At 37.9% G+C, this 12,043-nt stretch overlaps 1 protein-coding gene across 2 annotated transcripts; it reads right to left on the minus strand.

Moving 5' to 3' along the window:
- Positions 1-211: 211 nt before the first annotated feature.
- Positions 212-12,011, minus strand: ANKRA2 (ankyrin repeat family A member 2). 2 transcript variants are annotated; one of them, XM_043591918.1, is made up of 9 exons: positions 11,694-12,011; positions 9,039-9,431; positions 7,957-8,115; positions 5,857-5,922; positions 3,307-3,404; positions 2,719-2,844; positions 2,356-2,422; positions 1,760-1,840; positions 212-730 (listed from the first exon to the last, which is right to left on the minus strand). In XM_043591918.1, exons 2-9 carry the CDS (start codon positions 9,325-9,327, stop codon positions 675-677), a joined length of 942 nt encoding a protein of 313 aa, XP_043447853.1. In that variant the 5' UTR covers positions 9,328-9,431; positions 11,694-12,011; the 3' UTR covers positions 212-674. The 2 variants fall into 2 exon arrangements, with proteins under 2 accessions (XP_043447853.1, XP_043447860.1); XM_043591925.1 differs by lacking the exon at positions 2,356-2,422 and having other exon boundaries at positions 678-730; positions 11,694-11,991.
- Between the last annotated feature and the right edge of the window lie 32 nt (positions 12,012-12,043).

Raw genomic sequence — 12,043 nt, forward strand, 5'->3', positions numbered from 1 at the left:
TTTCCTACTGAAAAACTTATTTACAAGAGAAAAATATTCTAAATATACTTCTAAAAATGACAATCAAATCTTTGTTGATTGACTTACATTTGATTTATTTTAATTACACTGTTTGATCTAATGGAGTATCCTAGCAGGACAGAAGGGTTAAACCAAAATCTTAAAGTAATTCCTCAATAATCTTATAAAATTAAAAAAAAAACAACTAGCATGCAAACAGAAAAAGTACTTTATTTATAACATCATTTTGTAAACAATCACACTGTGCATTTTTGAACTCAACAATAACAAATTTTTTTTTCTATAGATTTATAGCAAACCTATGTGAAGTCAATGAGTTAATACAAGAGTGAAGACAAATAGGGTAGAATAATTTTTGAAAATGTTAAATTACAGCACTTGATACAAAGACAGATAACTATCTGTACCATAAAAATTTACATGCCACAAAACATTAATTTATAACTTTAAATATGCAGTAAAACACATTTATAAAAAAGCATCAATATTAATTTTATTATAAACCAGTGAATTGCTGAGAGGAATATTTATTAAAACTTACCCAAACCAGTAAATTTTGCAACTGAGGTAAAAATTTGTAAGTAAACAAAACTATCATTTATAAGAGCCAAAAAGTAAAAGAAAGGGCAAACGACACTTCCTGATGACTGTGTCTACTCCTTGATATTCTGAAGCAGCTTCAGCAAATGTGACTCAATAACCTGTTGAACTAGAAGAGATAGGTTATCAAGACCACAGCATGCTGATTACACAATTTTAAACAGAACTATCAAATTCAACTTAACATCAACTTTTTCTTTTCTTTCTTTTACATTTTTTAAGTGTTTACTTTTGAGAAAGAGACAGAGCGCGAGTGGGGGGTGGGGCAGAGAGAGAGAGGGAGACACAGAATCTGAAGCAGGCGCCAGGCTCTGAGCTGTCAGCACAGAGCCCCACGCGGGGCTCGAACTCACGGACCGCGAGATCATGCCCTGAGCTGAAGTTGGATGCTTAACCGACTGAGCCACCCAGGTACCCCCATCAACTTTTTCTTAAAATAGTTATTCATCACATTCTGAGGATACACCCTAGTAATATATACTCGTAGTCTGAGGGTGATACGATTGCATGCAATACTTAACACACTTAAAACTTAGTCTGTCATGGACTTAGTAATTGTCTAAGTTACTGGATTCTGTTCTTGCACAAAGTTTGTTCTAAAGAACAGAGAAAGGGCAACCAGAAAGCATTTTGTAAATAATTTGTTACAAAATGTTAAACAAATCTTGTACATAAGTAGGTGTGCACTCTAGCAACTAGTTATTTGGGTTGGTGAAAAGTAACAGTAACAAACTCTTTTTTTTGGTAAGAATTTGTTGATGTTGCCCACAGTTAAAAGTATATGTCAGGAGTTAGGACAACATGTCATGTTTTAGGACAAGTGATGAAAATGGTTTAGACCACAGTTTGTACTATTTATACAGCTTTACTAACTAAAATACAATCTGACAGGGGCGCCTGGGTGGCTCAGTCGGTTGGGCGTCCAACTTCGGCTCAGGTCATGATCTCGCAGTCCGTGAGTTCGAGCCCCGCGTCGGGCTCTGTGCTGACAGCTCAGAGCCTGGAGCCTGTTTCAGATTCTGTGTCTCCCTCTCTCTGACCCTCTCCCGTTCATACTCTGTCTCTCTCTGTCTCAAAAATAAATAAACGTTAAAAAAAAATTAAAAAAAATACAATCTGACAGTTCTAAAATACTTACCACCTCTATAGCCCAAGGCTACAGCTAAATCCATAGAATTATACCCAGAGTCAGTTTCAATTGTGGGGTCAGCTCCATTTTCTGTATCAAAACAGAAAAATCTGCATAAATAAAATGAAAATGTAGACATGTTTGTCTATTACTGGCTCATGTGCAAACAGCAGGACAGATTTTCAGCAAAGTGGAGGGTGTCTTCAGGATGGTCTGACAAAGTACGAAGGGCAGAGATTTCACTTCGGTGGGTCAGAGGGAAGACACTTCAAACAGGCATCCTCTCGAAAAGCTGAAACTCAGCAACAACTATAGCGAGAACTTCTGCATAAAGACGCCGCGGATCGAGGAAACAACTGTGGATTCACCCGTGATCCTCCAAAGGAAAGCAACAAAGACAATGCTCCAAGCACAGGTGTGCAGTGTGCTGGAGCTGCTTCTCACACGGGCAACTCTCTGGTAGCACGTGTTCCAGAAGGATTCACGTGTTTAATAGTAATTAATGATTCTCCCGAGTAATACCAAGGGAGGCCACCTTGTAAGAAGTGAAAATAAACCCCTCACATGGTATTTTCTAAATATTTTCACTTTTAAAAATGGCTTACCTAAGAGCATTTTTACACATTTAACATGATTTCCATGTACAGCATAAAGCAAAGGTGTTCCTCCATTCTGCAAAAGGAAAAGGTCATTTAGTTTTCAAGGTGAGCAAGATTTGAGTAATTCAATGTTGCCATTGAGGAGTTTTACTAAGAAATGGACATGTAAAAGCAGTTTAAGGCAATTTTCATATTTTGTGAAGAATACTTAAAGCAGATGTCACAAGTGAGTTTACACCATTAACTTTTTCTTCCAGGTGTTTAAGTTAATGATTTTTCCAAATGTTTAGTGAAATGTATTACGTCTCTCCAAACTAAGTAAATCCTAGAGTTTATTGCGGTATTTTAAAATCAGTAGCATAAACTCACCCAATCATATTCATTCACATCAACTCCACAATCAAGCAGCATTTTGACAATATCTGTGTAGCCTTTACTACAGGCCAATGATAGTGCACTTTCTCGGCCTTTTCCTAAAAGTTGGGGATCAGCACCCTGGAGTGGTAAGTGGAGAGAAAAGACTTTTCAATTCATGTAAACAAGAATACTGTTGTTTCTGTCACTAAGAATTCAGTTCAATACTTCGGTCAGGTAACGTTCTGGGGTAAATAACGCAAATTTCTACTCATGGATGCCTTCCTTCCTCCCTTTATCTCGGTCCTAACTGTCCTTCTGCTCTGGAGTCAATTTACATCTCCTCCACGAAGCTGGTCCTAGAGAGCTGACGGTACTTTTGTTCCCACTGTACCTCAAGGGAGTTGGGCATTAAATTCTCTCTTGCTGTTCACGTACGATTGGTCTTGTCTGCCCAGCTAGATCCAGGTTCCACAAGAACATGAAAAGCATGTAAAATTGTTTTGGATCCTCTACCATTGCATCTAGTTGGCTGAAGATACAAAATCTTTACTACAGACTTAAGTAACTGTACATATACATTTTCTGAGGCATTTTCCTTACATTCTGAAGTAGAAACTCTACCACAGCTATTTGCCCGTGTGCTGCAGCCCACATCAGAGGAGTAAATCCTTCTTCATCCGTGTGATTGATAACATTTTCTATTTAAAAGAAAAGCAATTTTTGTCATCTAATTTAACAACCAACTATTAATATCATTAAGAAAATACTGGCATTCTAAAAAGTTGATACTACTACTCACTGAAGTTCACTTTCTGCCGACTTATTTGCTGAAGTCCTATTAAGTGTTGTTGCAGGGTGCGGTGTGAATGTATTAAAATGTGCTTCGGTATACACAGCTCAGTTCAAACAGCGTGTTTCTACTGCACATGACGTAACGCTAGGTACAGGGCAGTCCACAAAAGACTGGACTCGGGATCAGGAGACCATAGTCTGAATCCTGCCTCTGTCACTTTACAGGACTATGATTCTGGGCATATCATTTAATTTCTCCAATACACGGAATAATACTTTGCTTATCTCAATGAGTAGTTGGGAGAAACACAATAGAAGCGAGATTATATAATAGCCCTTACAATTATATAAATATGTATTATAAAAAACCTCCAAAACCTTATTAAAATTATCTTCTACTCTATAGCTAACATTGATATTTTTTTCATTCTTGGTGGTTTACTAACATAATTGGGATGAAGACAGAATAATCTGAAACACAGTCCCATGCAATTCTACCTTGAACCCCATTTTGTTTCCGAGATTCACCTTACTAGTTATAAAGTCCACGGGTTTCCCCTAAGTTTATTTAGTAGACTGAGAATGAAACCTTCAAATATTTATGAACAAAAAGAAATATAATACTGAAGTATGTCTTATAAGAAAATGACATGATGAAAAAAAACCCACCTCTTTTATCATGCACCCTGTATTCAATCAGTAATGTTGGGATAACTGGCTAACTTTATGAAAAAGGAAAATAAAAGTAAAGCTTGACCTTTACCTCCTTATACCAAAACATTCCATATGCGTCAAAGATTGAAATGTGAAAAAAACCAAACCACAGAAATTGTAGAATAAGATGTGAGTGAATTTATTTGTAATTTTGAAGTAGAAAATCATTTCAAAGCAGGATATAAAACTCAAAAGTTGCAAGGAAAAAAATAAATTTACCACTACAAAATGTTAAAATTTTGTTTGAAAACATCAGAATCAAAGGAAAATGACAAACTAGAAAAAAAAATGCAACATAAACAACAAAGAGTGAATTTCTTTAATTTAGATAAGAGTTCACATAAATCAACACATATCAGGCAGTTCACACACAAAAAAGCTTAAATAGACCATAATTTTAAAAACTGAAACAAAACCAGTATGAGAGACTATTTTTTCACCCATGAGATTAACAAAGATTAAAGTCTGATAATATCTTGTGTCAGGGTATGGGGAAACAGAAACTCTAACTCTGGTGTAGGGACAGGACAAATATCTGGCAATATATATATATAAATAAAAATTCACATTTTCTTTTGACCCGGCAAATATACTTGTAGGAATTTACGTACTTAAAAGGAACGTAAGCAAGACTATTATTTAAGAGCAAGAAATTGGAATCACCTCCAAGAGGATTAGTTAAAAAATAAAAACATGCACCTGGGTGGCTCAGCCGGTTAAGTGTCCGACTTTGGCTCAGGTCATGATCTCGAGGTCCGTGGGCGTGAGACCTGTGTCAGGCTCTGTTGCTGGCAGGTCAGAGCCTGCAGCCTGTTTCAGATTCTGTGTCTCCCTCTCACTCTGCCCTTCCCCTGCTCATGCTCTGTCTCCCTCTATCTCTCAAAAATAAATAAACGTTTAAAAAAATTAAAAAAAACCGGGGCGCCTGGGTGGCTCAGTCGGTTAAGCGTCCAACTTCAGCTCAGGTCACGATCTCGCGGTCTGCGAGTTCGAGCCCCGCATCGGGCTCTGGGCTGATGGCTCAGAGCCTGGAGCCTGCTTCCGATTCTGTGTCTCCCTCTCTCTCTGCCCCTCCCCCATTCATGCTGTGTCTCTCTCTCTCTGTCTCAAAAATAAATAAACGTTAAAAAAAAAAATTTAAAAAAAAATAAAAAAAAACCCAAAACATGGTACATATGTATGCAGCAATACAGTGCAAAATCATAGACCTGTTAAACTATTAAAAAGAATGAAACAGATCTTTATGTGCTTATATGGAAAGATGTCCAAAATATTAAGTGAAAAAAAGGAAAGTGTAATACGGTGTGTACAATACTTTCCCTCTTGTGTAAACAACAAAAAAGCACATATATATTCTCATACAGAACTCCAAAAATAAACAGAAATGTTTTCTAGAAAAGTTTTCTGAAAATATAAGAAATTTATAATATTTGCTTTTGGGAACAAGGCTAGGATGGTATGGGAAGCTGTGACTTTTATACTTTATATACTTTTTGTCTGTTTTTTACCACCTATTGGGTTATCTGCCTGGTGAGATTATGCAACTATTTTTGTCGTCTTTATACTTTCCTGTATTAAAATAAAACAACAAAAATCTAATAAACCCTACAAAATTTAAGTACGTTTAAAAGAACAGGCTATTACCTTGTTCAATCCGAGTAGCTAGGTAAAGCATCTCTCCCTGAGCAGCCAACTGGTGAACAGATAGAGCTGAAACAATACCATAAAAAGCTTCACAGTTTTCAACTTACAGGGTACACTTTCATCACGTCAGTATTCATATGTGTGCAGCAATTTTCTTTTCTAAAATAAAAACTCTCATTTTATTGTTTAAAAAAATATAACTTAAAATATACGTATATCTGAGGATCGGTATGTGTTTAAGGCAATTCTGACAGCTACAAAGTATTATTAGCAATGAACAGGCAAATTGTTATGATCAACTATTAATGCAAATCGCCACTGATCTTATCAATCAAAGAAACAGTTTAGGTATTTAATTTTTAAAATGCTAACTCAATATCCAAACTTAGGAGGATGTTGGGTCTAAAACCACACAAAGATACACCTTCTGTCTTTTTATTGACTGAATCCTCTGAAATCCCAAAGACCATTGTTTCAAGACTCCATGGGTTTTTTTCTAACCCATGGGAATTAGTAAATTGAAAACTAACTTTCAGAGTAAATTCTTGAATGCAGACTTCATTGTGGCTAATCAGCTGTGTGACCTTGAGTAAATAATTAAATGTTTTTGTCTATAACATGAGGGAGGGGAACTGCATAATCTCTAGGTGTTTCTTTTTAGCTCAAAAATAATATGGTTGGACTATTTTAAGACAATATCTTTATTTCATTCATTTATTCATTCATTTATATTTAAAAGTTTATATATTTATTTTAAGAGAAAGAGAAGGGCAGAGGGAGAGAGAGAGAGAGAGACAGACAGACAGACAGACAGACAGATAGAGAAGATCCCAACCAGGCTCCTCAATATCAGCGCAGACCCCCAGGTGGGACTTGATCCCATGAGTGAGATCATGACCTGAAGTCAAGAGTCGGAAACTTAAGTGACCCACCCAGGCACCCCTCATTTATTTATTTTAAGACAACATCTTTATTTTACAATAAAACTAAACAGGTACTGTTCTGTGAGAGTTCATCTTAGAAATTAGTATCACTTGATCCTTGACTTCAGTAATATGACTGAGTGGCCTTAATAGAAAGGAAAGCAATTAGGAAGCACATGGAAATATAAAAAGTAGAAACTTTGGTTAATAGGTGAAGTAAGAATCATGGACTCCTCCTGGCTTAACTGCTAAGGCATGCCATTCAAAATTAGGAGAGATACAGTGTTTCCAAAGTAAAAACAAATATTTCACCATGCTTTAGAATATAGATGCATTTACATTACATATTCAGATACAGTTCCTAACGTCAAACTGCTAACTGGTTTTCTTTCATTAACATACCCATACTACATTTTTCTGATTTGTATAGAAAAGCTTCATTTTATTTCCTCTAGAATGATTCCATTTTTAAAAATTGTGGCTTCAAGGTTTTAAAAAGAGAAATTTCATATTCGTATTATTATAGTCAAATTCTAAATTACAAATCACTCAGCTTTTACTACAAATCACTTGCTGATCACTGATCTAGTTTAAAATACTCTCTTACTTTGCACATAGTTCAGAATAACAAATTGTTTTTTTATAGTTAAACTATAAAGGTTTTAATAGTGCCTGGGTGGCTCAGTCGGTTGGGTGTCTGACTTCGGCTCAGGTCTGATCTCGTCGTTCCGTGAGTTCCAGCCCCGCATAGGGTTCTGTGCTGATAGCTCAGAGCCTGGAGCCTGCTTCAGATTCTGTGTCTCCCTCTCTCTCTGCCCCTCCCCTGCTCACACTCTGTCTCTCTCTCTCACACAAAAATAAACATTAAAAAAAAAACTATAAAGGTTTTAAGAATGAAAACCGGTAAAAATCTGTATGTGTATGAATATAAACCTGTATTTGTATAAGCCTATACAAAATCTCTATTAAAATCTGTATTTTTTCTCAACATAGATTTGTAAGACATGAAATATATGACTCTGCAGTAATATTGTGAAATTTTAAATTACTAAAACTATCAAGACATCACTTTCCAAATAGAATATGCATTTAAAGAAAATAATGTTTCAAGGCCAAACTCTTGAAAGCATTATACCAGTAATAAGAATATTTTAAAAAATCAGTGGGAAATACTTACAATTTGCTAAGAGAGGTGTGGTTGAGACCTCATTTCCTCTGTGTTTGTTGGTTAAAGTAGTTGATTGTTTTATGGGTGAGAAGTGCTTTGTTGTAGAGGGAGTGTAGACATGCCTTACTTGAATTCCCGGAGAAGGAGATGTATGGATATTGCATTCAGCTAAGTAAAATAAATTTAAACACATTAACACAATATTTTAATGATAAAACATTTCAAAGTTCTATGTCAATGTTTACATTAAAAGAGAAATACAGGGGCGCCTGGGTGGCGCAGTCGGTTAAGCGTCCGACTTCAGCCAGGTCACGATCTCGCGGTCCGTGAGTTCGAGCCCCGCGTCAGGCTCTGGGCTGATGGCTCAGAGCCTGGAGCCTGTTTCCGATTCTGTGTCTCCCTCTCTCTCTGCCCCTCCCCCGTTCATGCTCTGTCTCTCTCTGTCCCAAAAATAAATAAACGTTGAAAAAAAAAAAATTTAAAAAAAAAAAAAAAGAGAAATACACAAGGTACATCTTCAACTGTTTCTCAAGTGATATTAAATTATTCTTTGCTATTAAAAAATCTATATCATCATAGTGAAAGTTCCAGGAAAAATCTGTATTAATTTTGAACAATTTTATTTTGAAATTAGCTTTTTTATTCAGTAGATTGTTATAAAAATAAATCTACAATATGATGGCAGACTTCACTGCATTAATGCCTGGAAAACTGAGGCCAATCAAATATTCATGGAATAGGGAATTATTAAGCTAATTCATTTCTTAAAAGGCACGAATAATTTTTCTTCTATCATTTAAAAAGGTACAAATAAGAAACTTTAATTTCTAAATAAAGGTCAAGCTAGAAAATTTTAAAAAATCAACATACACTATAGACATCACAAAACATGAAAATTATTTAATTTCGGTTTCTCTGAGATTCTAGAAAATCATATTAAAAGATGACTTCCAAACTCTCTTCCCAAACTCAAAATCTCGTGATCAGAAAGCAAAAACCAAAACAAAAAACAAAAAAAACAAAACCATACACAAAAAACACAAAAAAACAAAAACAGAACAAATGCACATATTTATACCATAACTTGCAACCTTTAAATAGGACAGATGCCACTTCCAGGTCAGAGTTAACCTGATCTTGAATATTTTTACTATCCTCTTCATTTAAGGACTTCACAAATCGAGAACACACGTTCATATCAAATCGGTTAGGTAATATGAATTTCATTCCCATGGCAACACCCTGAGCTGATCCTTCCTCTGCATTTGAGTCCAGCTGATGTTCTATTTTAATGTCTGGCGTGCCAGTTAGACTGTAAGTGCTGGGACACTCTTCCACTATCAGCTGGGCTCCAATATCCAGATTTGCTGACGTAGCCATGACTTCAACTGTAGTTTCAATGATTAAAACATTCTTTCATGATTTCCTCTTTGTTTTATAGGAGTGGTATCCAGTGTGTTCTTGGAATTTAGATATTGAAAAATCTGAAAGAAAAAAATTAAAAAGATTATATCAACTTAGGTAATAATACACAAAATAATCATTTTTCAATCAAGTATGCACATAGTGCTCTTACAAGCCCCTATACGTAACAGTAAGCATACAATGTTTGGAGGCAGACACCTGGGTATGAATCCAAGCTTCCCCACTTCTTGGCTGTGTGAACCGGTACATTATTCAACCTCTCTAAGTCTCAGGCTCATCTGTAAAATGGGGGTATCGCCACTAATTGCATAGGATCTTGGTAAAGACCAAATGAGATACAGGCATATTTTTACCTTCATCACCAGGTTCCAACAAATTTTACTCTTTTCTCCCCTCTCCTATTCCTGAACATTGATAAGTGGACAGAAGATCAAGCTAACAATGAAAATAAACTTTCATGGTTTTTCACCAAGTTAGACCAAGAAGATGGAAGCTATGAACCACGAAGAGGGCTCACACCAGAACACAGCCATGCTAGCACCTTGATCTTGGATTACCCAGCCTTCAGAACTAACCGAAGTTCCTGCTACAGGCGAAGCCCAGAGAGGGGTGGGAGGCACTTCATCAAGATGGAAAGAAGCTAGTTTCTGTTGGGAGAAAACCTTGTAAAAAATTCTCAGAGCATCTTTCTCTCAAAAATTGGGCATTTGTTATTTTCATACTTCAAGTGGGTGACCTTTTCATTGACTGATAGATTTAAACAACCTTCTAAATTTATTTATTAGATTTTTAAGTGCTTATTTATTTGAGAAAGAGAGAGAGAGAGAGAGAGAGAGAGAGAGAGAGAGAATGACAGGGGAAGGGGCAGAGAAAGGGGGATAGAGGACACAAAACGGGCTCCATGCTGACAGCAGAAAGCCTGATGCGGGGCTTGAACTCATAAACTGTGAGATCATGACCTGACCGGAAGTCTGACACTTACCCAACTGAGCTACCCAGTAGCTCCAAACCACCTTCTAATTTTAAAGTGCCAAGACTTCATTCCATAAACTAAAACGGCTAAAACATTAAAAAAAATTTGATGTGAAAACTTTAACCTCTTACCTGTAGTTCATTTTTTAACATGCTATGTTTATAAGTGGTCCTCAGTTTGAATTTAAGATAAAACTCATTGTATCCATGTCTATTGGCATTTATAAGACCTGATTCTTGGACAGGTAAAGGCTTTACAAAGCTTTGGTTATGATTTACTGAATATATACTTCTCAGTTTTTGTTTAGTTAAAATGTTAACAACTTAATATAGGCTTTTATGAAAATTTCCTGAGGGACGACCCATCTCCCACAGACTCCTACCCAGAGCTGGCCTAAATGCAATCCCCTGAGTTCTCTTAGCACACTGCATTTATTTCCATTTTGGCATTTACCATTCCTTTGAATGTTTCCACTTAAACTCCCAGGAAACTGAAAACTTCTCTAGGCTGGGGGCCACTCTTACTAATCTTTGCATACAAAACAGAGCTTGATCCCATCAGGTGCTCCAGAAATGTTTCCTGATATGAAGTTTAACACTGTTTCATATTATTTCCTATCCTAAAATGACCCTGCGAGATGCCCAACAGGGGCTTGCTAATTAGATCTGGCATTCCGGTCTCAACATCACTACTATCTACCTGTGCAACAATGGGTTGTATTAATCTATACAACGAAGACGGTTGAAATAGGCATCTCTAATATTCTTTCTAGCTCTAAACATCTTCCATGTCATAATATAGGCGGAATTACCCTCTTCGAGAAGGGGAGAACTGGGGCGAGGAGGGAGTGAAAACAGAACGCTGGTCCTGCCAATACGCTAGACGAGATGAGCCAAAATTGACGGGTTAAGCTAAGATTTTGAAGACTTGGAGAAGGAGAGGTGAAAATAGGATTGAGAGTAAGAGGCGATGAGAAGAAGACGGATGGCCAAGGAGAGCTAGGATCACCTCGATGGGTCAGAGCCCAGGGATGAAGGGAGAAAACCTAATGAGATACACATTCCGCAGTGGATCCTAGTAACAGGTGTCCCTTGGCTCTTCCTACTCCTGAAACTGTCCACCAAGGAAAGGAAGGTGCTATGGAAATGACGCCTCACAGGCGACAGGTGTCCCAGGGCAGAAGCCCCGTGAAAGGGACACTTGTAGGGAGGGAAGTCCGCTCGGGAGCCACCCGCCAGCTCGGCCCGAAAAGTCGCTCAGGCGGAAACTCTGGTTCACCCCCGGCGGGAGGGTCCGGGGGACAGGGGCCGGAAGCCTACTGGATGGGCGCGCAGGGCCTCGCGACTACCTTCGACAGCCGACAGCGAGTCGGGCCTTTCCATCTGCGGCCACAGATTCACTGCAGGCCCCCAAACCCCGGCTTGTTTTGACCGCGACGTCACTTCCGATTTCTTCTTTCGGGGTTTGGCCAAAAAACGTTCCGCGTCACCGCAGCCGAGAGGACTTCCAGGTTTTTTCCCCCGCCGCTGCGCAGTCTCTGCTGCCCAAGTACTACAGACACTGGGTCACTTCAGCAGGACCCGTCTGGGTCTCTAGAGCAACACCCGTCCAGTACTGGGATCACGTCTCCCCCACCGTCCCGCCCCCCTGACCCGCCCCTACGACTCCTGGCCGCGTAAGTCACGTGAGCCTACGCCC

This window comes from Prionailurus bengalensis, chromosome A1 (assembly GCF_016509475.1).
Source record: "Prionailurus bengalensis isolate Pbe53 chromosome A1, Fcat_Pben_1.1_paternal_pri, whole genome shotgun sequence".
NCBI classification, from domain to species: Eukaryota; Metazoa; Chordata; class Mammalia; order Carnivora; family Felidae; genus Prionailurus; species Prionailurus bengalensis.

Excerpts from the sequence above, each read along its gene's own strand:
- ANKRA2 (XM_043591918.1), bottom strand. The coding sequence starts at position 9,327 with ATGGCTACGTCAGCAAATCTGGATATTGGAGCCCAGCTGATAGTGGAA. Across the intron at positions 3,405-5,856 it reads AGCTACTCGGATTGAACAAG|AAAATGTTATCAATCACACG; the intron begins GTAATAGCCTGT and ends TCTTTTAAATAG. Across the intron at positions 731-1,759 it reads AGCCTTGGGCTATAGAGGTG|TTCAACAGGTTATTGAGTCA; the intron begins GTAAGTATTTTA and ends TATCTCTTCTAG.